General features: G+C 41.9%; 1 protein-coding gene across 6 annotated transcripts in view; it reads right to left on the bottom strand.

Moving 5' to 3' along the window:
• The window catches only part of CCDC138 (coiled-coil domain containing 138), a 60345-nt gene that overhangs the window by 34352 nt on the left and 1630 nt on the right, over window positions 1–24363 (bottom strand). For 2 of the 6 annotated variants that reach the window (XM_059942434.1, XM_059942436.1), the window contains exons 4-10: window positions 22275–22397; window positions 20402–20589; window positions 15028–15186; window positions 11829–11948; window positions 8726–8803; window positions 8506–8613; window positions 5893–6057 (exon numbers count right to left, since the gene is read on the bottom strand). In XM_059942434.1, coding sequence (XP_059798417.1) covers window positions 5893–6057; window positions 8506–8613; window positions 8726–8803; window positions 11829–11948; window positions 15028–15186; window positions 20402–20589; window positions 22275–22397 — 941 coding nt within the window. Of the gene's footprint in view, window positions 1–5892; window positions 6058–8505; window positions 8614–8725; window positions 8804–11126; window positions 11175–11828; window positions 11949–15027; window positions 15187–20401; window positions 20590–22274; window positions 22398–24363 lie in introns of those variants that run through there. The other 4 variants (XM_059942435.1, XM_059942437.1, XM_059942438.1 and 1 more) reach the window with 4 other exon arrangements.

A 24363-nucleotide genomic window follows, 5' to 3' on the forward strand; every position in this document is an offset into this window, starting at 1 on the left:
TCCAGGAATAAATCCCACTTGATCATGATGTATAACCTTTTCAATGTGCTGTTGAATTTGGTTTGATAGTGCTTCATTGAGGATTTTTACATGAATCTTCATGAGAAATGCTGGCCTGCAATTCTATTTTCTTGTATCTGTGTCTGGCTGTGGTATCAGGGTAATGATGGCCGTACAGAATGAGTTTGGAAGTGCTCTTCAACTTTCTGCAAGAGTCTGAGGACGACTGGGGTGAGAACTTCTTTAAATGTTTGGTAGAATACTCCAGTGAAGCCATTTGGTAGAATACTTCAGTGAAGCCATTTGGTCCCAGGCTTTTGTTTGTTGGCAAGCTTTTCGACTACTGATTCAATCTCCTTACTACTTGTAAGTCTGTTGAAATTTTCTATTTCTTCATGATTCAGCCTTGGTAGGTTGTGTGTTTCTAAGAATTTATTCTTTTCTTCTAGGTTATCTAATTTGTTGGCATACAATTTTTCATAATATTCTCTTATAATCCTTTTCATTTCTGTGGCATCTGTTGTAATGCTTCTTTCATTTCTTTCTCTTTTTTTTTTTTTGGCCACACTGCGCAGATTTCGGGATCTTAGTTCCCTGACTAGGGATCGAACCCAGGCCCCCTGCAGTGGAAGTGCAGAGTCCTAAACCCTGGACCACCAGGGAAGTCCCACCTCCTTCATTTCTGATTTTAGTTGTGTCTTTGAGTCTTCTCTCTTTTTTTCCTTAATTTAGCTGGAGGTTTGTACATTTTTTAAAACTTCAAAGAACCAACTCTTAGTTTCATTAATTTTTTTCTATTGTTTTTCTATGGTCTGTTTTATTTACCTTTAATCTTTATTATTTCCTTCCCCCTGCTAACGCTGGGTTTAGTTTATTCTTTTTCTGGTTCTTGGGGTATGATATTAGGTTGCTTTCTTCTTTCTAATGTAAGCAGTAGATACAAATTTCCCTCTTAGCATTCATTGCTTTGACTGCACCCCTTAAGCTTTGGTACATGTTTTTATTTTCATGTTTCAGGCATTTTCTAATTTCCCTTTTTAATTTATTCTTTGACCTCCTGGTTCTTCAAGAGTATGCTGTTTATTTTTCATATATTTGTAGATTTTCCCATTTTCCTTCTGCTACTGAATTCTAGTTTCATCCCACTGGGATCAGAAAAGATATATAAGGTCAGTCTTTTAAAATTTGCTAAGAGCTGTTTTGTGGCCTTATGTATAGTCTATCCCAAAGAATATTCCATGTGCCCTTGAGAAAAATGTATATTCTGCCACTGCTGGGTGAAATGTTCTGTACATGTCTGTTAGGTCTAACTAGTCTACAATGTTATTCAAGTCCTCTGCTTCATTTATGATCTTCTGTCAGATGTTCTTCTATCCATTATGGGGTACTGAAGTCTCCTAATACCAACCCCATGTGTTGCTATTTATTTCTCCCTCTAAGTCTGTCAATGTTTGCTTTATATATTCAGGAACACTAATGTTTTAGGCATAAATATCATTGTTATACTTTCTTGGTGAATTGTTTCTTTTATCATACTAAAATGTCCTTGTCTCTTATAAGTTTTTGATTTAAGGTTTGTCTATTTTGTCTGAACCACCCGGCTCTCTTGTGGTTACTGTTTGCATTGATTATCTTTTTCTACACTTTTCACTTTCAGCCTATGTGTGTCCTTAGATCTACACAGAGCCTCTTATAGACAGCAAATAGTTCAAAGCTGGGTTTTTCCCATCTATTCAGCCAGTCTTATGCCTTTTGACCTGGGAGTTTAATCTGTTTACATTTAAAGTGATTACTAGTAGGGAACGACTTGCTATTGCCATTTTGTTAACCGTGTTCTGTTTGCCTTACAGCTTTTTGTTCCCTTCTTCTTGTACCGCCCTCCTTCATGTTTCACCGATTTTTTTGTAGTGATATGCTCTCATTTGCTTCTCATTTCCTTTTGTGTAAAGTTAAAACAATTTTTTAAAGTGATATAAACTAAACTTCAGTTATATACCAAAACACTACTTTTCTACAGCTCCTCCACCCCACTTATATTATTGATGTGACAAATTACATCTTTATATGATGCATAACCCATTAACATAGATTTACAGGTTTTTTTTATACTTTTGTCTTTTAAACTCCATGCAAGAATTAAAAGTGGATTTATGCACCAAACTTACAGGTTACTATATGTGTCCATGTATTTCCCTTTACCGTAAACTCTATAATATAGCTTCATGTGGCTATTTAGTGTGCTTTCATTTCAAATGGAAGGACTCCCCTTAGCATTTCTTACAGGGCAGGTCTATTACTAATGAACTCCCTGAACTTTTGTTTATCTGAAAAGTCTTAATTTCCCCATCATTTCCGAAGGACAATTTTGCCAGATAATTGTATTCTTGGTTGGTGGGTTTTTTTCTTTCAGTACCTTGTATATACCACCCACTGCCTTCAGGCCTGCAAAGTTTCTCCTAAGAAATCCACTGATAGAGCCATATCTCATTTTATTGTGCCTTGCTATATTGCACTTTGCAGATATTGCAGTTTTTACAAATTGAAGGTTTGTGACAATCCTGCATTGAGCACGTATATTGGCACCATTTTCCCAGCAGCATTTGTTCACTTCCTCTGTGTCACATTTTGGAATTTTCACAATATTTCAAACCCTCCACAAGCAAAAAGATTACAACTTGCAAGCATTTTGAAAGGTATGTACAATTTTTTTCTAGACATAAAACTACTGCACACTTAATAGACTACAGTACAGTGTAAACATAACTTTTATATGCACTGGGAAACCAAAAAATTCATCTGACTCGCTTTATTGCAGTGGTCTGGAACCAAACCCACAGTTATCTCCCAGGCGTGCTGTATTTTTACAAAAGCTCACTTGAATATGAAAAGTCACTTTTCTCTTGCTGATTACAAGAGTCTGTCTTTGACTTTCAACAGTTTAATTATAATGTGCCCGAGAGTGGGTTTTTTGGGGTTTATCCTAGTTGGAGTTTGTTAAGCTTCTTAAATTGTATGTCCATTTATTTCCTCAGACTTGGGAAGTTCTTGGCCATTTTTTATTCAAATAATCTTCAAAACAAATCTCTGCCCCTTCCTCTCTCTTCTCTTTCTGGGTCTCCCACGGTGTATATGTTGGTCCACTTCGTCCACCTGCTGGGCTTCTGCAAGTCCCTCAGGTTTTCTTCAGTTTTCCCCATTCTCTCTCTTTTTTTGCTCCTCTGACTTAATGACTTCAAATAACCTGTCTTCATCTTTGCTGATTCTTTCTTCTGCCTGATCAAGTCTGCTGTTGAGCCTCTCTAATGAATTTTTTCAGTTCAAATTATTATATTCTTCAGCTCCCAAATTCATTTGGTTCCTTCTTATAATTTCTACTTTTTGATATTTTCAGTTTGCTCACACTTCATTTTCCTAATTTTGCTTAGTCGTCTATTTGTGTTCTCTTTTAGCTCACAGAACATCTTTAAGAGAGTTTTAAAGGTTTTTTTTGTCTGGAAGTTCAGAGAGCTGTGTTTTCTTATGGTCGGTTTCTGGAGCTCTGTTTCATTCCTTTGCTAGAGCCATACGTCCCTTTTTCCTTGAATGCCTTGTGACTTTTTTTTGTTTTAATTTTGGCATCTGGAAAACACCACAACCCCTCCCAGTCTTAACGAGTGGCTTCATGGAGGGGAAGACCTTCACCAACCAGCCCACCAATCAGCTTGTGGTTCTGGGACCTCTCAAAACTTTTCTAGGGATGTGTCTTCTCTGGGCTTGTGTGTGTGCTTTAACTACAACTTGAAGCTGCGGATTACACTCCAGGTTGTACTGAATTACTCCTTTTGCAATTTCTTTGAAAATATTCCACCTACCTATTTCTGAGTCCCACAAGAAAAGCAGTCTTATTAAGGCATACCATACTCAGTTTGATCATCTACTTAAATGTACCATACTTAGTCCCCAATGGCTTTTTGTGTTTTAAAATATTAAATCGATCTGCAAATGATAATGGGTCATGACTGTGATAAAATATACAACAAAGTGTGTTAGACGTTCCCAGAGGCAACTAGTAGAGCCATTATTTTGCAGAAGTATTTTCACAGCTATACTAGTATTCTTAAAATAAATATAGGGGTCATCAAAGTGATTCAATACATGCTGTCACAAAAAAGGCTTCATTATTTTAAAATCACAAATTGTACATACTCCTAAAAAGATCTGAATAGTTGCTTCTCTGTTGGCCACAAGTATATTCAGTTAAGTAATTCATTAGTTTGGCACTATTTATCCTTCTCTTATTCTATTAAGAAGGCTATTAATAAGTTTTAACATTATTCTACCTTTACTAATATACCAGGGACCATATACTAAAAATATTTTAGTTAAAGATCTAGGCTCAACAAAAACTGTAAATCCAGAATAAGTTAATAAATAACGATCCTCACTTAAGGATGATGACAAGAATCCCATGCCAAATATGTGCTCAACATTCTCCTCTTATGCCATTAACCTGATGTAAAAACAGAATATTACATGACCCGTATTCCATCTGCTAAAATGATCGACTGTTAGCCTTAATATCCTAGGACTGCCCTATTGCCTCTAGCTCTAACAGATGATATTTCTATACAGAACTTTAATACTGGAGGCCTTCCTCATTAGCAGCTACTTCTAAAATGTGGTTAGATATAGACAGAATAGTTGATGCAGATGCTAAAAGAGACAAATTCTAAACGAAGATGTATTTGTTTCCCATTCCTGCCATAACAAATTACCACAATCTTACTGGTTTAAAGAACACAAATCTATTATCTCACAATTCTGTAGGTCAGAAGTCTGACTGAGTCTCAACCAGGTAAAATCAAGGTGTGAGCAGAGCTGAGTTCCTCCCTGGAGGCTGGGAAGGATCCCTGTTTTGCTCCTTTGGGTTGTGGTTGTAGGATGGAGGTCCTCGTTTCCTTGCTGGCTGTCGGCAGAAGGTGACTCCTAGCTTCTAGAAGCAGCTTGCATTCCTTGGTTAATGACCCTCCTCCTCATCTTCACAGCCAGCGAGGATGCGCTGAGTGTCTCACCTACTCTTCTGCCTCTTTTGTCTGGCCTGGAGTGCTCACGTGATTACTGGACCCACCCAGATCATCCTGATTAATCTCTACTTGAGGGTCAGCTGATTAGTAACCTTAATTTACTTTTGCCATGTAAATGTGACACATTGACAGGTTCCAGGGATTAGGTTATGAACATCTCCAGGGCCATTATCCTGCCTAGCACAAAAAGCATTTAGAAGAAACTTTTTAGGTAAGGATGAAAACTGGAAATAATTTCCTCAAATGAAATCCTGGCCTGTATTTAATAATTTGTTAAACCAAACAAACAACTTTAGATATCCACTCTTCAGAGTTTTAATGTATTTCTTGTAGAATGCAACCGTCAATCTCTAATGACAATTTATACTGACTGGAAATCCTGAGTATCAATATCCAAATTAATGTCTGTAATTTAAGAAAATGGTCATTTCTCTTTGTTAATGAGAAGTCCCTTGAAAATACTATTTAACCCTTCATGACAAAAGGCAAAATAAAATTATTTTAGTGGGATCTGAATCCTAAAATGATGTGTATCAGGAATTGTTCCTATCACTGATTATCTGCCTAACTCTAATACACAATTATTTTACCATTTTTGGAGTAGGTTTTCAATTTCTGGTCTGCCTTTAAAAAGAAATTCCCATCATGTTACAAAAAATATAAGTATGAATTAATTTGAATTAAGTCTGAAATGAATCTTTTTAGAACTGACTATTGGTATAATCAACTTTCTATCAAAAATACTTTCAATATTTTTTCTCTTGTAAAATGTACCACTTTTTCAATCTTCGTGTCTACTGAGTCATATATTTCAAATTAAAAAACAAACCTTCACACACTTCTGCTGAATATCATTTCTCTGAGAAGCAAATGTGGGTAGTGCCTTTTCACCATCCATTCCAGATTCTTCATGTTTCAATTTGCTAAGGTGATGATCCGAAATCCAGTCCATGAAGACAGTTAGAAGTTCATAAACTTGTCCATTAAGTGGTACCTATATGCCAAAAAACTAAATCAAGCACTTCTTTCAATTCACAGCCTCCTAAAACTTCAAAGGCAAGTTTTAAATTTGGTAAGTGATTATGGAATAATTTATCTAAAACACTAAAACATGTATTGGATGACAAAGCTTCTCCAAATGAAAGAAATTCCAAATCAAGTATCTCTAATTAATATTAGAAACATATTAAATGCTGGCTGACAGAAGGGGAGAAACCCACCATAACAAGGAAATTGAAAGAACTGCACCTTATAACCAAAAGAGAGAATTTTCATTAAAATTCTTTATCCAAGTTTGATAACCGAGAAGAGTAAAATTGGCCTTAACTCAAGAGCATGAACCACCATAACTAATAGATTTTAACAAATTTAAAGGTCTCAAAAGCTAAACAATTTCCACCATGAAACTTCAAATCTTCTTTTTCCCAAAAAAGTTGTTTTCCTTTACACCATAACATTCTATAAATAGGGTATGAAAAATTTTTCCTGGAAATCCTGTTCTCTGAGAGTCTACCAAAATGGGAGGAAAATAAGCACAAAGTGCCATAAAAAAATTATAAATTCAACTAAACTGATTTCCGTGTTCCTTCAAATCACTTTTAGTCAGTTTAATTCAACATTTATCACACATGTTCCTTAAACAGGAACTATGCTAGATTTAATTTTAGACAGAGAAATACAAAAGCAAATTAATAAAAAGGCAAAATTAAGCAGACAGCAATCCACAAAAACAGAATCAGATGAATGAAAACAAAGTTATACTATTCTGACCAAGAGTCACTTTTAACTTTCTCAATTTTCTTCACATAGGAACTTTTGATGAAAACTGCAATCATCTTGACTAACCTGAGTATAAATCTCCACTTTTTCCAATTTATTTTTTTTTTTAATTAAAAAAATTTTTTCACGGGACTTCCCTGGTGGTGCAGTGGTTGGGAATCTGCCTGCCAATGCAGGGGACATGGGTTCGAGCCCTGGTCCGGGAAGATCCCACATGCCGCGGAGCAACTAAGTCCGTGCGCCACAACTACTGAGCCTGTGCTCTAGAGCTCGTGAGCCACAGTTACTGAGCCCGAGTGCTGCAACTACTGAAGCCTGGGTGCCGAAAGCCCGTGCTCCGCAACAAGAGAAGCCACCGCAATGAGAAGCCTGCGCTCCGCAACGAAGAACAGCCCCCGCTCGCTGCAACTAGAGAAAGCCCGCGCGCAGCAACAAAGACCCAATGCAGCCAAAAATAAAATTAATTAATTTTAAAAAAATTATTTTTTTTCACAGCCAGCATCCATGACAGGAAAAAGGCGGGGGTGAGTTAAATACGACCTTTTCCAACCACTAAACCCTCTGCACACAGCCGGGGCCCGGTAGAGGCGAGGGCAGGCGGGGCGGCCACAGGCTGGGGCAGCCCCACTGGGAGCGCAACGTGGGGCCCAGGAGGGGTCCTTGCAGGTCAGAAGGGGGCCCTGGGCCTGGAGCCCCCGGGAGGGCCATGCGGCCAGTGCTGCCGCCCTTGCTGTGGCCGCCGTGCTCCTCCTGGACGAGACGCGGAGGCCGGGCCAGCGATGCTGTGGGCTTGGCTCCCTCCCCGCCCGACGTCGACAGCCCGCCCCGAGCTGACCTCCCACTGCAGGTGCCGGAGGGGACGCAGGCCGGGTCCTCTGTGCTCTCGGCAGCACGGCCCAGAGCCGCGGCACCTCCCTGCTGACACCCCGCAGCACCGCCAAGCGGGGAACCCGAGAGCTCGGCACAAGCAGCTCCCCCAGGCCTGGCCCTGCGGATGGACGAGGTCCCCGGCCTTCCGTCGAGGAGGTGCTGTGCGTGGACCCATGCGCAGGACTGGAGCGCGGCGGCTCCTGCTGGATCCGGCCCTGCCGCACCGCGCCGGCCCGTCACAGGCCGGACGGTGCCCATCCCGCCTCTGCTGCTGGGGCTCCCGTTGCCTTCCTGAAACAGGGCCATCCCCCCAGTTCACTCTATGAAAAACTAGAGCATTTATCAAAACCACTGAAGCCCAGTGAGGTATCACTACCCACCCACTGCAAAGGTCAAAATGAAAAAGACTGCAAACACCAAATGTTGGCAAAGTTGTCATACACACATTGCTAGCAGGAGTACGAATGGTACAACCACTTTGGAAAACTGGCAGTTGCCCCAAAAGTTAAACACACCTCTACCTTATGACCCAGAAATTCCAGTCTTGGCTATATTTCCAAGAGGAATGAAAACACATGTCCCCAAAAAGCCTTATACACGAATATTCTTAGCAGCTGAATGTTTTGTTTTGTTTCTGCAAACAAAAGCATATTTGAAATATTATAGCAATACTTTTCTACAAAGAAATTATCACAGTGAGTCCTTTCACACCAAGAAGAATGTTTGCTAAAGGGAAAAAAAAATAAGGAAGAGAAAAATGTCCTGGCTTTCCAATGGAGAAATCATATCATACCTTATAAGGTTTTGAAACTGGTACTTTTTCCTGTTTTAAACTTTTTGCTTCGTGAGCGGCATGGGGATTTCCTTTCAATCTCTGTATTGTCATAAACTCATACTTCCTCTGTGACAGTACATATCCATGAATTAAAAAAAAATTATATTAAAAGTGAGAAAGTCCAAAGGCAGTCATTTTAAATTTCACTTGTGTCTCAAGAAAAGAGCAGGTACCTTACCTGTAAATTATCTAAACGAGCTTGAACTCTTTTAGCCTGAACCTCCAACTTCCTGTTTTCTTCACTTACTTCATTTAACTAAAGTAGGAAAACATTAGATATATCAATAGAAACCTCAAGCCGATTTCCTACTAAAGTTTTCCCAGTGTACTATCTTATCTAGTCTGTGTTACCAAGCAACATAACACAACAGACAGAGGTAGCACCCATGATTAAAGATCACAGCTAAAACCACCATTTGGTCCTAAAACATTAAGAGTTTCTAAGAAAGTTTACTTCATTCTATGAAAAATGTGCAAGTCTCCTAACATCTTACACGTGTACATTTTAATAGGAAACGTCTTTTAGTAGAACTTTTTATTGAACTATAATGTATGTACAGAAAAGTGTACAAATCATTAAATATCACCATAATGAATTACTGGGATTGGAGTAAATGTATCTGTTAATTTAGGAAAACTGACATCTTTACCATATTGAGTCTTCTCATCCCTGAACATAACATAGCCTTCAACTTATTTCGATCCTCTTTAGCTGCTTTTAATAACATTTTGCACTCTTCACTATGCATGTTCTATACATGTATAATCTTTCTTTAGATTTATTCCTGGATAGCCATTGCTTTTTGATGCTACTACCCATAGTATCTTTCAATAAACATTCACTACTTGATTATTGTTGATATACAGAAATACACTTGGTATTTTATATACTGAACTTATACCCAAAGATTCTCCTAAATTTGCTTAATTCTAATAACTTGTCTGTATGCTCACTTGGATACTTACTACATCTGTGCATAATCATGTCATCGGAGGATAATTCTTATTTCTTCCTTCCCGACCCTGCCTTTCCTCTCCTCACTGCACTGACTGGGACTTCAGCACAAAGTTCAACAAAACTGTTAACAGTGAACACCTTTATCTTGTTCTGATCTCAAGGGAGAAGATTTCAATAACTTACATTAAGTGTGATTCAGAAGTTGGTTTTTTTTTTTTTTTTTTGTAGATACTCTATGAGAATTAAGTTCTCTTCTATTACTAGTTATTATCTTTGAGTTGGTGCTGAATTTTAAATCAAGGAATTATATGATTTTTCTCCTTTTATTAGATGATGTGTTAATTTTCAAATGATAAATGACCCTTGTATTCCTGGACTAAGTCCACTGAGTTGTATTATACTTTTTTTTTTTAATTAATTAATTAATTTATGGCTGTGTTGGGTCTTCGTTTCTGTGCGAGGGCTTTCTCTAGTTGTGGCAAGCGGGGGCCACTCTTCATCGCGGTGCGCGGGCCTCTCACTATTGTGGCTTCTCTTGTTGCGGAGCACAGGCTCCAGACGCGAAGGCTCAGTAATTGTGGTTCACGGGCCCAGTTGCTCCGCGGCATGTGGGAATCTTCCCAGACCAGGGCTCGAACCCGTGTCCCCTGCATTGGCAGGCAGATTCTCAACCACTGCGCCACCAGGGAAGCCCCTGTATTATACTTTTTGTGTACCTCTGGATTCAATTTGCTGATATTAAAAATTTTTGCATCTGTACTCATGGGAGACTGGCTTGCATTTTTTTTTTCTTGTAATGTTCTTGACAGGTTTAGTTTCAAGGTTATGCTGGCCTCATACAACAAGAAAGGGAGCATTTCTCTTTTTCTGTTTATGTAAATAAAGTACATGATATTTCCTCCTTAAAAGTTAGCCATTAGTCTTACTGCTCCTTCTTTGAAGGTAAGGTGTCTTATTTTTCTCTGATTTTATCTTTATCTAAAGTCTTTGTGTCTTAAAATAGCGTGCTTATATGGTTTTCCTCAGTATTTACCCTACTTAGGGTTAACAGAATTTCTTAGAATCTACAGGTTGGCATCTTTCACCAGCTTTGGATATCACCTCTTCACATATTATATTTTTGCCTTATTAACTACTTTTGGAACTCCCGTGTTAAACTTCTTCATTATGTCCCACATGCCTCTCTTGTGAATTTTCCAACCTTTCTCCACTCCTATCAATAGGTTCAAACTCATAATAATGCACACTTCCCGTCACCACACACTCATAAACACACGCAAGATTATCAAGGATTATATCCACCTAAGAGACACATATGGGCAACAATGCACCTATACTAGCAGTTAAAGAAACCCTTCTCAAAAAAGAGTGCTCGCCTGAGACTGTGATGGGAAAAAGCAGTCTCTCCAGGATAAGGAGGCTTCCAGACAACAGTGAGTCAAGGTGACACTCTAATTGCAGGAGGTTAGACCTGATTCAGAGAAGCCAGAGCGTCACATCAAGTGAGAAATGGGGGACCTAGTTATCACTGCCAAGGGGAAAGGTTGTAACAAGTAGTGAAGAACACACAGCTAGCCAAGGGATTCCAGGAGCCCAGTTCTATCCCAGAGTACGAGCTCACCAACATGTGGGAATCCAAGAAGCTCCCCAGCCCAAGGCCTTAACCACTGAAGTGACGAGCTTTACCCGCTTCTGCTCATCTACGCTTCCCTCCCCACGAACACACACGATCACTCTCCTGTCCCTCTTCCACAGAGCCCTTCAGTTTCACATCTTTCAGGCAAAAACTGGCAAAGGGAAGTGGAAAAAAAAAAATACAACTCATAAGAATTTTGTGCAACTTGAGTATTATTAAGCACTGAGCTAAACCACAGCACTGAATACATAAGGGCAGTGCAATGTGACACGGTGGGCATGAGCTCACGCTCCCCAGCACAGGATCAACACATCACAGACACTCCAAACATAAAGAATGGTGTGTAACAGCAGGTGCAAGAACAGCACAAAGCTACAAATCAGCGCCTAAAGTACCCAGGTTAGCAGGTTTTCTTTTGCTTGTTTTTAATCTAGTCATTGCTATTAATAGTTTAAAAAATTTCAAGTTGTCAAACATCTCAGCTGGTTGTCAGAACAGATGATGAGAAACCAAGAGCTTAAGAATACTTTATTTACATTTGGAAGTATTTTATAATAAAGGTAACAAATAAAGATAATCAAGGTTTTCTCTAGCCAGAATATGTTCTAAGATTTTGACTTAACAATTTGTTAATCTATATAGTTCTAAGAATGTCTTATAATCTAATATAGATACAATAGGTCTTACCTGTTTTTTTAAGCTATCATTCAATTCTTTCAATGCATCAAAAGAGGACCTTAGCCTCCTGCTTTCTTTATTTCTTTCCTTAAGAACTTCAGTTAAGTGCTCCACTTCTGCATCATGTTGCTAGGAGGGAAAAAAATACAGATTCTATGTCACTAATGCCACTGAACATAAATTAATTAAAAATTAAAACTCCTTGAATCACACGGACTTTAATCAGTGTATTTAAGCATAACGACTAATACTGCAAATGATTTATAAAAACTGTATAATCAACCAAACTAATAACAAAGCATTAAAAACATATGTTAAATACCTATTAAAACATAGGACACAAATTAATTAGCAATTAGGCTACTTTCTGCTTCTGCTCAGAAAAATCCACAACAGAAACACACTGAAATAATTTCTATTTGACATCATGGAATGATAAAACAATGAAGGATTTCTGATCCTTTTCAAGAGACTAGTTAATTATTCATAGCTTTTTGAATTAAAATTTAAGGTTTAAATTACCCTTGTGGAGTAGAAGAGATATGCCATAGACAGAACAAACTAATTTCTTGTTCTCATAAATTAGCTAAAATTGTACATCTCAGAAAACTTAAATACTAAAATTTCCTGAGCCCCAAACTATTCGACTTTCCTTAACCAGTTTTATAAATGATTAAAATCAATTTCCCCTCTAATTCCATTTAAATGAGAGCGCTTTTAGATTTAAATTGTGAATACTTATATAGTTTCTTTCACCTTTTACTCTCAAATTTATGCGTAATGTATTAAAACAAGCAAGTTTCCACAGGAAATCAAGAAACTGAGTTAATTTCCTTCCTTCAAGTAATCATCTAGGTTCCATTAAAATAAAGCAGTTAGCTTTATACTTACTACAAGTAGCAAACACACAAATCCAAAGAGAAAAAAATCAAGGCTAAAACTGGGATGGAGAGCGCTGAGAATCCAAGCATTCATTCTTTGCCCTGTTTAAAAATCCAAGCTTGTGATGGGGGAAGGGTAAGCTGGAACGAAGTGAGAGAGTGGCATGGACACATATACACTACCAAACGTAAAATAGATAGCTAGTGGGAAGCAACCGCATAGCACAGGGAGATCAGCTCGGTGCTTTGTGACCACCTAGAGGGGTGGGAGAGGGAGGGTGGGAGGGAGGGAGATGCAAGAGGGAAGAGATATGGGAACATAGGTATATGTATAACTGATTCACTTTGTTATATAGCAGAAACTAACACACCACTGTAAAGCAATTATACTCCAATAAAGATGTTTAGAAAAAAAAAAAATCCAAGCTTGTGAAAAAAACTAGCTTTATGCAACTTTATTATTACATTAAATGACACCTGAAATAACTTAGGATATGGTCACAAATACTATACGTATTTTAAAAATTAAATTAATATTCTCACTGTACAAATCTTCCACCTCCAGAAGAGATTAAAAATGTATGACATGGGTTCCATTTCCAGAGGGCTCTCTTACCGATTACAACTAATTAAAACTAAAAACCGTACACAAAACACAAAAAGCTACTACCTAAGGAATGTCAAAGGGAAACAAAACCAGAGACTAGTAGAAAGGAGGGAAAACCTGGAGAAGAAACCATCAAGGGGCTGAAGTTTCCTGGGTTTCGTTTTCCCTTGCAGTCTTGCCCCAGGGCAGGCCCCAGACACTGCTAATCGGAGAGAAACTGCTTTTCAGGGCTGCGAAACCAGGAAGAGGGGACCCCACGAGCCAAGGAACGTGCTCAAATCTGGATCAGCCCTGAGCCGGCGAAAGCAGCAGAGCAAAGGGGCAGAGACAGGAGTTCAGTTTAAAAACAGCCCCACTGCGCGTAGGCACCTTAAAGACCCAGAGCATCACAGCAGAGGCTGAGAGCCCCCAGCGGTGCCCGCGTGACAGGCTCCAGAGCAACAGCACAGGCTTTGGAAACCGAGCGACGGGGGCACAGCCCACACGGTCAGAAAACACTCAGCCTCGACCCACTGGGCTCACTGCTTAAGAAATGAATACACACAACCAACATTCTTCAGAGTGTTATGAAAGGATCCAGAATCTATACAAAATTAATAACATCCAAAAGGTCCCGAAGACAATCCCAAACTCACTGCACATACGAAGAACCAGAAAAATGTGATTAGGTTTCAAGAAAAATGCCAACCCTTAGGTGATCTAGAGTGGAATTTTTAACTGAATTCCAAATGCCAATGAATGCAAATGGAAAGACAGAAATTCTCGTAAGAAAAACTGAAAATAATTGGAAAATTTAGAACTTTAAAATGCCAGAAATAAAAAAATTCTCTAGACGAGCTCAATTGCAACATGGAAATGAAAGAAGAAACCGTGATCCCGTGATCAAATCTGAAGGACGCACAAGAAAAGGACTGAAGAGAGGAACAGCCTCAGAAACCTGCGGGGTGACAGCAAAGTGGGAGAGGGGGGGAGGGTGCTTGCTGGGGGGTGCGGGGAGGCGGGGGAGACGGGCAACTATGAGGAGCACGTGGGAACTCTGGAGGCCGGGATACTCTTCTTCTTGATCACGGCGCCCATCACGAGACTGCACGCGCTTTCAAAACAAATAGTAAATTCTCCTCTATATAAGTTACACGTATAGTAACCCATCTCTTGATATGAAACAAAGAACAATACCATACCAACTACCTGACAGTCTCGATAAAAATATTTAATCTGAATATAAATGTTAGGAAACAATCAGGCAAATACAGAATAAGACACACTCTTTTAAGACTACAGGCCAAAAGTCTTCAAAGAAAAGCCTCACAAAATGCAAAAATGGTGACGTGGATTGCTCTAGATCCAGAGAAACCAATGAGATTTGCCTGCATTTTGTCTAGTTCCTTGATCAGAGAACAAAACAAAAAGCAATAAAAGACAATTTGGGGACCCACTGGGAAAGCGAGCGTGGACTGTGTATGTATTTTAGGTTAAATTACACAATTAGCACGCATTTCCTGTTCAATAGTGGTGCGGAGAACACCCTCATTCTGAGGCGATCCATAGCACGGAAGAAGGACTTAGGGTGCTGGGTCTTGATTTTTGCAACCCACCTTCAACTGGTCCAGGAGAAAATGTGAGGGCGGAGAGGCTGAGCAAACGTGCAAATGCGAACGAGCAGGGAGCCCAAACCAGAGGAGGAGGGCCCTGCGCGCTAAAGTCAGTGCCATGCGCTTACCTCCTTCAAGATCTGGAACCTTGTAAGAACCTCTTCTCTGACACCTTTAATTTTATTCAAGGCACTTTCATGTCTGAAAAGCAGCTCTTCTCTCTCAGCCAGAAAACGTTCTCGCTTTTGAAGCTCTTCAGCAAATTCCTGTTGTGCTGCAGTTTCACACTGTATGGAAAGGGCAGAGTTTAGTGTTTTTCGGAAGCACACGCACCAGCGGTACAAGTGAGAGTCTCATTCACTGAGATGGCAGCTCAATTGAACGGCGTTTCGGACACAGGGGAACCGAGTGAGCGCAGACGCAGCAACAGCCAGACCGGCGTGCAGGTGACCCTGTACTTTGCAGGATCCACCAGTGAGATTCCACCGTGAGGACTCGAGAGAATTTGGGGTGCGAGCGAGGTGAGCACCGCGGAGCTCCCCGCGCCCGCCGGGATGCCCTCCACCCCTCCCCTTCCCATCGCTGGGGCTGACCTCCAGCCACCTTCCCTGCCCCGACGCCACCAGCTGAGCTCCCCTGGAGAAGAAAGCCTCACACCTGAAGAGGCGCTCCTGTGCGGCCCAGAAATCCTCCCCCACCTCCCCCCATTCCCCACGGCGCCTATGCAAACCTTCTCCACCCTCCACCCTGAATCCATCACCTCCTCCAGCCTCTGTGCAGGCAGCCTGGTCTCTGCCTTCACGGGGGCACAGAAGACAGCGCGGGGAGGCAACCTTACACAGGGAGGCCGGCCTCCCACTGCCTCTGCCTCCTGGGGAGACTGCTGCCACGCAGTGCTCTACTATTTCCAACACTGCCGTCGCATCGGAAATGAAATCTCCCTGGACCCCGCCCACTGGCCTCCCCGGCTCACAAACTTCTTTAAAATGTTGTCTACGTTTGCTGAGCCCTCTTGACACCCCAGTCACTCCTCGACGTACTGATACTTTCATCTGGCCTCAACCCACGTCCCCTACTGAACCAGCTGCCCAATCACTGAACCCGCAGGTCCCGCTGCAGCCCTGGTTTCACGCATCGCACACTCTGGTCCCCTCCTTCCTCGCCTCCCTGACACCACCTCCTCCGGGTCCCCTTTCCCCTCCGCGGGCTCTACTCCCTCCCCTGCCCTTCAATTACTGCGCTCCTCAAGATTGGGGATTAGGCTGCTTTCTTTCTCCATACTTCCTCTGCTTGGTTCCATCCACCCAGGGGCTAAAAGCACTGCGTACGCAACTCACTGTTTCCAAACTGCGGTGCTCAGCTCTTTCCCCCAAGCTCCAGACTCAAGTCCAAGCTGCCTATTAACATCTCCACCTGTGTGCTTTCAGGTAGCACAAAATACTCATGTCCAAAATTGAAATCAATTCGCCATCAGGGGAATGCAAATCAAAACCCCGAGACAGCACTTCACATCCACTAGGATGGCTAGAATCACAAAGACAGCGAGAAACTGGAACCCTTGCGCAGCACTGGTGGGGCGTAAAATGGTGCAGCCGTTTTGGGAAACAGTTTGACGGGTCCTCAAAAAGAGAAACACACACGGCTGCCGTACGACCCAGCAACTCCACACCCAGGTACACACCCAGGAGAGGTGAAAGCACATGTCCACACAAACCTTAAACACGAGTGTTCACAGCCGCGTTAGTCGTAATAGCCAAAAAAGTGGAAACAACCCGAATGTCCACTAGTTGATGAATGGATAAAGAAAATGTGGAACATCCTTATAATGGAATACTATTCAACAATAAAAAGGAACAAAGTACTGATACACGCTGCCACATGGATAAACCTTGAAAATACCATGCTAAGTGAAAGAAGCCAGCTACCTCGTGCTTATACGAAACATACATACTACATATTTATATGAAAAATCCAAAACAGGCAAATCCATCGAGACAGAAAGTAGATTAGTGGTTACCTAAGGCTGAGGCGAGTATGGGGAGACATGAGGAGAGACATGCAATGGGTAAGGGAGTTTCATTACTGGATAATGAAAATATTCTAAAATTGGCTGGGGTGATGGCCAGTGTAACTCTTTGAGTATACTGAAAATAAATGAATTGCACACTTTAAAAAAAATTAAAGAGGCCCTTCCACCATGTGACGACATAGCAAGAAGATGCTGTCTATGAACCCAGAAGCGGGCTCTCATCAGACCCTGACCTGCTGCTTCCTGCAGTGCCCGGCGGGCCCTGTGAAGGTACACCTCCCTCCTCCCTTTCCTGGGATGGCTCACGGTCAGGCTCTCCTCTGACCACCAGTTCTGGACGCGGAAGCTTTCTGCACAGGACCAGCCTCCCCTCTGAACACCCAGCAAGGCCTCAGTCCCAGCGGTTCCTGAGGCAGATGGATGAGGCCCTCAGAGGGATGGGTTCTACTACAATCACTGGAAGATTCCCCATCATCAGTCAACCACTGGCAGAAACGTGCTGGAACCTTTTCACCTTAGCAGATGATGAAAGCCAAGAAATTCTGATATGGTGCTTATGTTGTCTGATTAACAAAGAACCACAGAATTCTGGAGAATTGAAACTGAACTCCTGGACACAGTCTTGTTACCTCGTGTACTCTCAAGGTCTTTAGGTTTGCACTGTAGGTTACTATCCTGGTTGGCTTAAAAATATGGTTTTATCATTAGTGTCTGAACTCAGAGAGAATCACGTTAATGGAACGTAAGCGAACGGGCACTACCCGCCCCCCCCGGAGGACCACGTGGCGCCCGTGCTGCCTTTCCTCACGCGTCGGGGAGCAAACGGAGCTGCCTGCGGGGCGCACTCTATCCTGCTGCGCATCTACACAGAAATCAAGTCCTGGTGGTTTACTTACAGGCTGGAATACAAAACGGCAATTAAAACGAACAAACTAGGTCTACATTTTCCACGTATGTAAATCTCAAAAATGTAATAATAATGACGCAAGGGAAGTTGTGAAAACATATCCACAACGTGTCATTACATAAAATTTTAAAACACTCGAAAACAACGCATACATACGAATACATAAAGGGTTTAGTTAAAACATAACAGAAATGATCCACACTAGCTTTAGGGGAGGTCTTTATCCTGGGAAGAGAGGAAATGGGATGGGAGACGGATGCTTCATCTGTAACTGAAACGCTTTACTTCTTTAAAAATATCAAATAGAAATATTAATAAAATGTTAACATACTAAAATACTGGCAACAGGCACACTGCTGATGTTTTTCTACATGTCGTATTTTTTTAAAAACTAAAATACAGGGAATTCCCTGGCGGTCCAGTGGTTAAGACTCTGTGCTTCCACTGCAGGGGGCACGGGTTCGATCCCTGGTCGGGGGTAATAGGATCCTGCATGCCACGTGGTGCAGCCAAAAAATACAACATTAAAATTTAAGAAAACAAATTAAAAAAACAAAAATACAGTGTTACCTTGTAAAATAAAGAAAACGAAGAAATTATTTCCTGCACAAAAAGTTAGAATTTTTTAAAAAATGGAATTAATTAATCCTCTCCTTCTCTAGTTTTGTCCCCTATCTCAGCAAAAAGCAGCCCATTTCCAATACCCAAAGAAGTGACCTGCATTTCCCCCTGAACTACAAGCCTATCGCACATCTCCCAAATTGAAACAATCTCCAAGACCTTCTGATCCCACCTCTTCACGATGCTTAGAGCCCCTGGCTCCCCTCCACCCCCAGGGCCCTCACCCTAGCCCAGGGCACTGCTCCTACCTCTTCACACTGCACCTGCTCCAGGCCTCACCTACTGACCGCGTGAGACCTGTGTCTCCATTTCACTCTCGAACCTGATCCATTCCAGATGAAAATCTCGATCTTTCTCCCTAAATCCATTCTTCCTCCAAGTGGTACAAACCAGAAACGCGGGACTCATCCTCAACACCTTATTCTCTCTGCACCATATCCAACACTTCACCCCAAGTCCAAAATAAATCTCCAATCTACTCACTTCTGTTTCTCTGCCGCCAGCCCAGTCCGAGTGGCCAGTATCGCTCACCGGGACCACTGCAGTAGAATACCCTATCTGGGCTATCAACTTCCACACCCGTCCCCTCCAATCCATTTCTTTAAGGAACTCTGCAGAGTCCCCTGCTACATTTCCCTTGAATGAGTGTTACCAGGCCTCAGGGGCTTCTCATACCAGAACGTCTGTCTACAACGGACCTCTTTCACTGGGCTAAACGCTACCCAACCTTCAGCGTCTGACTTCAATGTTATTTTCTTAGAAATACCTTGCCTGGTCTCTCAGTCCACTCCAATCAGGTGTTCATATTATAACTATATCATTCACTAAAATTTGTACAACTGTAACTACATGGGTACTTATGCATCACTTCTAATAAGCTATGCATGGCAAGGACCATATACTCTATTTACTTCTATATACTCAGCACTTAGCATCAAAAAGCATATTAAGAGGTGTTCAAATATTTGTTGAATGAATGATATCACACAACATACCAAAAATGTATGTTTAATGACAACACGATAAAAGACCACAAAGTAGTTTTTTAAATCAGATTAAACTACAGATTAATTAAACAAGATTAACCCACTGTACTTCATTTTTTAAATTAAATATTTATATCTTTATTGTGTTTGCTATACACGATAGCTATGTCCTTAGAACCCTTACTCTTTTTTACCCTGTAAAGTACGGTCGAAGGCATCTTCTTAACACGCTGGCTTCACCCTGGCACTCCTTGGCCTGAGCTGTCAGCATCTTCTCTCCCGACAGGCTGGTGACCTCACAACCTGATAAAGCCCTCCTTCCAAAGTGTCTCACCTCCAACTCCTTGTACCAAGAATGTCCTCCCTGCTCCTCTCCTCTTGAACTCCTGCCTCTCTGTCAAGTTACCACATTAAGTCTCTCCCTGAGCTTTCCCCCAGCGATTTTAGGCCAAAATAATCTTCTGAAATGCTACAGTAATTATAATCTTATTTTTTATTTAGAATTATTTAGACAAAATACTGATACTGGCTTTTAAAAAACGTTTATTTCATGTGTATAAAAATATAACGTATTTCCAACTAGAAGAATTTCAAACAGAAATTGTTATTACATATACTTCTGCTTCCTTCTGTACTCCCACTTAGTGGATGCTTGAGAAAGACATGAACTGCATCCTTTAGAGACAAAGAAGATAAAGGCCACTGTTCGGAACTGAATTCTGGTGAGAGCTGACAGGAGAACTTTTTACATACAGGTATTTAAAACAATGAATCTAGAACACTTACTTCAAAAAGCATACTTTACCAGCAAATTCTCTTTTATTTCTTCAGTACGGATGGAATGGAAATAAACACTTAACTAACACAATTAAAACGAAACACCTGTGTTCGTGTTTCCTCAACGTTCGGCGCTGACAACATCAACGTTTCCGGACCCTCGGTTCAGCCTGCGGGCTCACCTGCAGTTTCCGGTATATCTGGAGTAACTCATCGTAGATCTGGCTGACCTGACGCGGAAGCACACCCTGCCTGTTTGAGGCTCTGGACGCTGGGGAGCTGACACGTTTCGAAGGAGAGTCACTGGCGTCACTGCAACAGTCAGTCCAGTTCCTTGAATCTGAGGCCGAATTAGTTGGCCCGGCAACTGCTAAGAAAATTAAACTTAAATTAGAAACTGAATTTATAGTTTTAAATATCCTCATAGTATTGTTAAAAAGTTTCAAGGACTATATGCAGAGAGGAAGAATGATACAGCAAACAGTTAACATTTAGAAAGTTTGGATGAAAGCCACACAGTAATTCTTTGTGGTCTTTTTGCAACTTCTCCGTAAATCTGAGATTACTTCAAAAATGAGTGCGCGAAAGCACTTACGGATTAACTGCCTAGACCAAGAAATGCAAAGTTACCTCAGAAACCCCGGAGCACGTTCCCTTCTCTCCCTTACACCAAATTAACCACTAACCCAAATACAGTGTTCATCATTGTTTCCCTTCTTTTTAATTTTTACTACTTATGTTTAAAAAATTATTTGTTTTGCCTGTCTTTAAACTTTATGTAGCGTCTGTAGTTAAATAATCATATAATGCCGTAACCTCTATAACCTCCCCCGTTAAATAACACGTTCCTGCATTAACGACGGCGGCAGGTGCACCACCCTCCACTGCGTCACCTGTGCTGTGTTTTTCGCGCGCGGACACCCGAGCGGGGCGGCCTCGCCCCTGGCCCCCGGCGCCCACGGGGAGCGCTCCCCTAGAGCACACGATTGGCAGCAACAGTGCAGGCTGGCAGGGTACGCGTGCAGAGCCCACTGCCCGGGGCCCAAAGCTAACCAACCCCCCGGCGGCAGTGGAGAGCGAGGCCCTCCCGCTTCGCTCCTCGCCAGCACTGAGCTACCAGAAGTCAGGCTCTGCGAACACCGAGCACAGTGGTTTTCCCTTGCGTTGGCCTCCGGCCGGGGCAGCAGCCCCGGCTCTAAGAAGGGCCCTCCCACAGCACTCCCCGTCCGGGACAGACTGCGGAGCCGAGACAAAAAGGAGGGATGTTTAAAAAGGAAAATGTCTCCCTTCCCTCACTCAGCAGACGCCCTTCAAGGGGAGACCCCCTCTCCAGGCTCCCGTCCACCCAGCACCGGCCTGAAGACTCCTTAGTTCTGTCAGCCTTTACACACACTCAGCATTTGTTCAATGGTCATCCGTGGGAAAACCCACCGCACAGCAGGAAACACAAGCCGGCAGAAGTATTCTTCGTGCTCCCCGCACGCTGAGATGAATGGCGAAGAGGACGGAGCCGCGAGTGTCCTGTGTGTTGGGAGATGCACAGGCTCGCGGGGGCAGCCGGGTCCTGCAGCCAAGAGGGGAGGGCACCAGCCCGGCTGCCTCTGTTCCTGAAATCCTGGCAAAGCTAGGACAGGCAGCCAGGTACACAGAGAGCAACCACTGCTCAGGGCCAAAGGAAGCCAGACCGCAAGTGATCTGGACTATTCTCCTAACATGTTTAAGGAAGAGGCACCGACTACCATAATTTTACTCACTTCCTAACAAATACTGACGTGAAAAAGAACTGAAGAAATTATAAAAATATTCAGTTGATTATTAAGCACTTTTGATAAACTTTGAGAGTGTAGAAATTCTACTGGAAAATCATGAAGTTTATTTTTTCTTCTCCTTTAGCTTCATGACAAGCACAGTAGCCAGCTCATGGCTTACAAAGCTCCAGGACACAGAAATACAGACCCCTGAGAACCAGCGTTATTACTATGGGGTAAGCTTTAGGCGCCCTACTGGACAGAGGTACTGTTTAAATGACTGTTCTAAAATGAGTATTTCTCTTACCTTTGTTTATCTCTTTAAAAGACTGCTTGTTTATTTCGGAGGTACTAACTCTATGATCATTCCCAATGAACTCTTCTTCTGTTTCCCGTTGTTTTAAATCTTGAAAAGAATCCAGTTCATCATCTAGGCTTTAAAAGAAATTCTATCACAGCATTCTGGAAGATTTCTACAGCATTTAAAGCAGGTGAGACTGCTTTTCAAATATTAACAGCGTAACAACTGAGAAAAATGTAACAAGTAAACATGTTTTAAAAAGCAAAAGGAAAAATTATAAAGTACCAGTCACTGATGCTGAAAACTCACTACAAAGTTCCTTCTACACATTCAAACAGGCTCAACTGCAAACTGCACACCCTGCCGACGCTCCACACTCCTCCTTCTGACCCCGGATACTGCTGTGAGGCAGCTCTGACAGGCACTGCTCTGTCTAATTGTAACTAAGAGAACCAGTGTTTAAGGTGACAAAACGGAACCCTAAAGTTCAATTAACTGACAGGTGACATAACCAGCAAAAGGTGAAGCAGAACTAGAATCCCAGGTGTTCTCTCCAAAAAGATCACCTGAACGTTGACATTTCCAGACCAGTGCTGTTCAAAAGGAATATACTGCAAGTCACAAAAGATAACTTAAAATTTCTGGGAACTCCCTGGCAGTCCAGTGGTTAAGACTCTGTGCTCTCACTGTCGACCGCCCGGGGTTCAATCCCCCTTCGGGGAACTAAGATCCCGCAAGCCTCTCGGTGCCGCAAGAAGAAAAAACAAAATTCTAACAGCCATACTGAAAACATAAAAAGACATGAAATTTTAACAATATACTATATTTAACCGAGTATATCTAAAAGACTGTTATTTTAACATACAATCAGTATTTTAAAATAAGACCTTTTACATTCTTTTAGCCATCTTTAAAATCAGCTGTGTATTTTATACTCACAGCACATCTCAATTCAGACCAGCCCCATCTCAAGAACTCAACAGACACCTGCGGCCTGTGCTGGGCAGCTCTACGACTCCACACTAGATCACAACTAGGGACTGTGGAAAAACTGTCCAATGTTAGAAACTTTCACAGTCCACAAGCTTCAACTTGTAACTTGAAATTACACCCAGACCGCTTACCTTAAAAATAAAACTATCAGTTAAATATATGAAAATAATTTCCATGAATTCATAATTAACTTCCAGCAATTTTCTCTTTCCTTCCTCTATATTCGATCAACCCCATGTCCAAATCTTGACTCCAGATCAACTAAGTGACTTTGTGAGCACCAAAGGAAACTGCAGTAACAGTAATGATGATAAATAGCGGTGCACCTGAGTGCTTCTCTACGTACTGAACACTGTTCTAAGTCCTTTACATGGATTAATTCGTTTAATCAGAGAATGAAGCAATTCAAGCTCCAAAATATCAATCACATTAACAACAGATACCTTAGGCACAATTTTCTGTTTTTCTCTCCACAATTACCCCGTTTCATTTTGTATACGTACACATCTTTATGGTTTAACGTTATTTCAAAATGTCTGCTCCCTCTTGATACCTAAGCACTTCCTTCTGCCACATATTTTTGGCACTAATAGTATTCAACTTAGAACTTTATTTCACTTCAGCCTCCATTGTTTTTACAGTGGTTTTACCCAGAGTAAAATCTCTTCTACAAAACTGCTGACCCCTCACAGCCCAGCACCACATCATATGTATGCTATAGGCATTGATACCAACCCCCTGGGCTGACTTCTTCCGTCTCTCTGCTACCTGGGACACAGTGCTCACCACACCAGGAGACACACGACACAGACTAAGTTAATACCGCCGCCTAACAAACTTGTACTCGTTTTTACCCTAATTCCTTAGTTAATTAAAAAAAAGGGGGGGTGCTTCCCTGGTGGCGCAGTGGTTGCGAATCTGCCTGCCAATGCAGGGGACACAGGTTCGGGCCCTGGTCTGGGAAGATTCCACATGCCGGGGAGCAGCTGGGCCCGTGAGCCACAACTACTGAGCCTGCGCGTCTGGAGCCTGTGCTCCGCAGCAAGAGAGGCCGCGATGGTGAGAGGCCCGCGCACCGCGATGAAGAGTGGCCCCTGCTTGC

The sequence above is a fragment of the Balaenoptera ricei genome, chromosome 13, assembly GCF_028023285.1.
Source record: "Balaenoptera ricei isolate mBalRic1 chromosome 13, mBalRic1.hap2, whole genome shotgun sequence".
Lineage (NCBI taxonomy): Eukaryota > Metazoa > Chordata > Mammalia > Artiodactyla > Balaenopteridae > Balaenoptera > Balaenoptera ricei.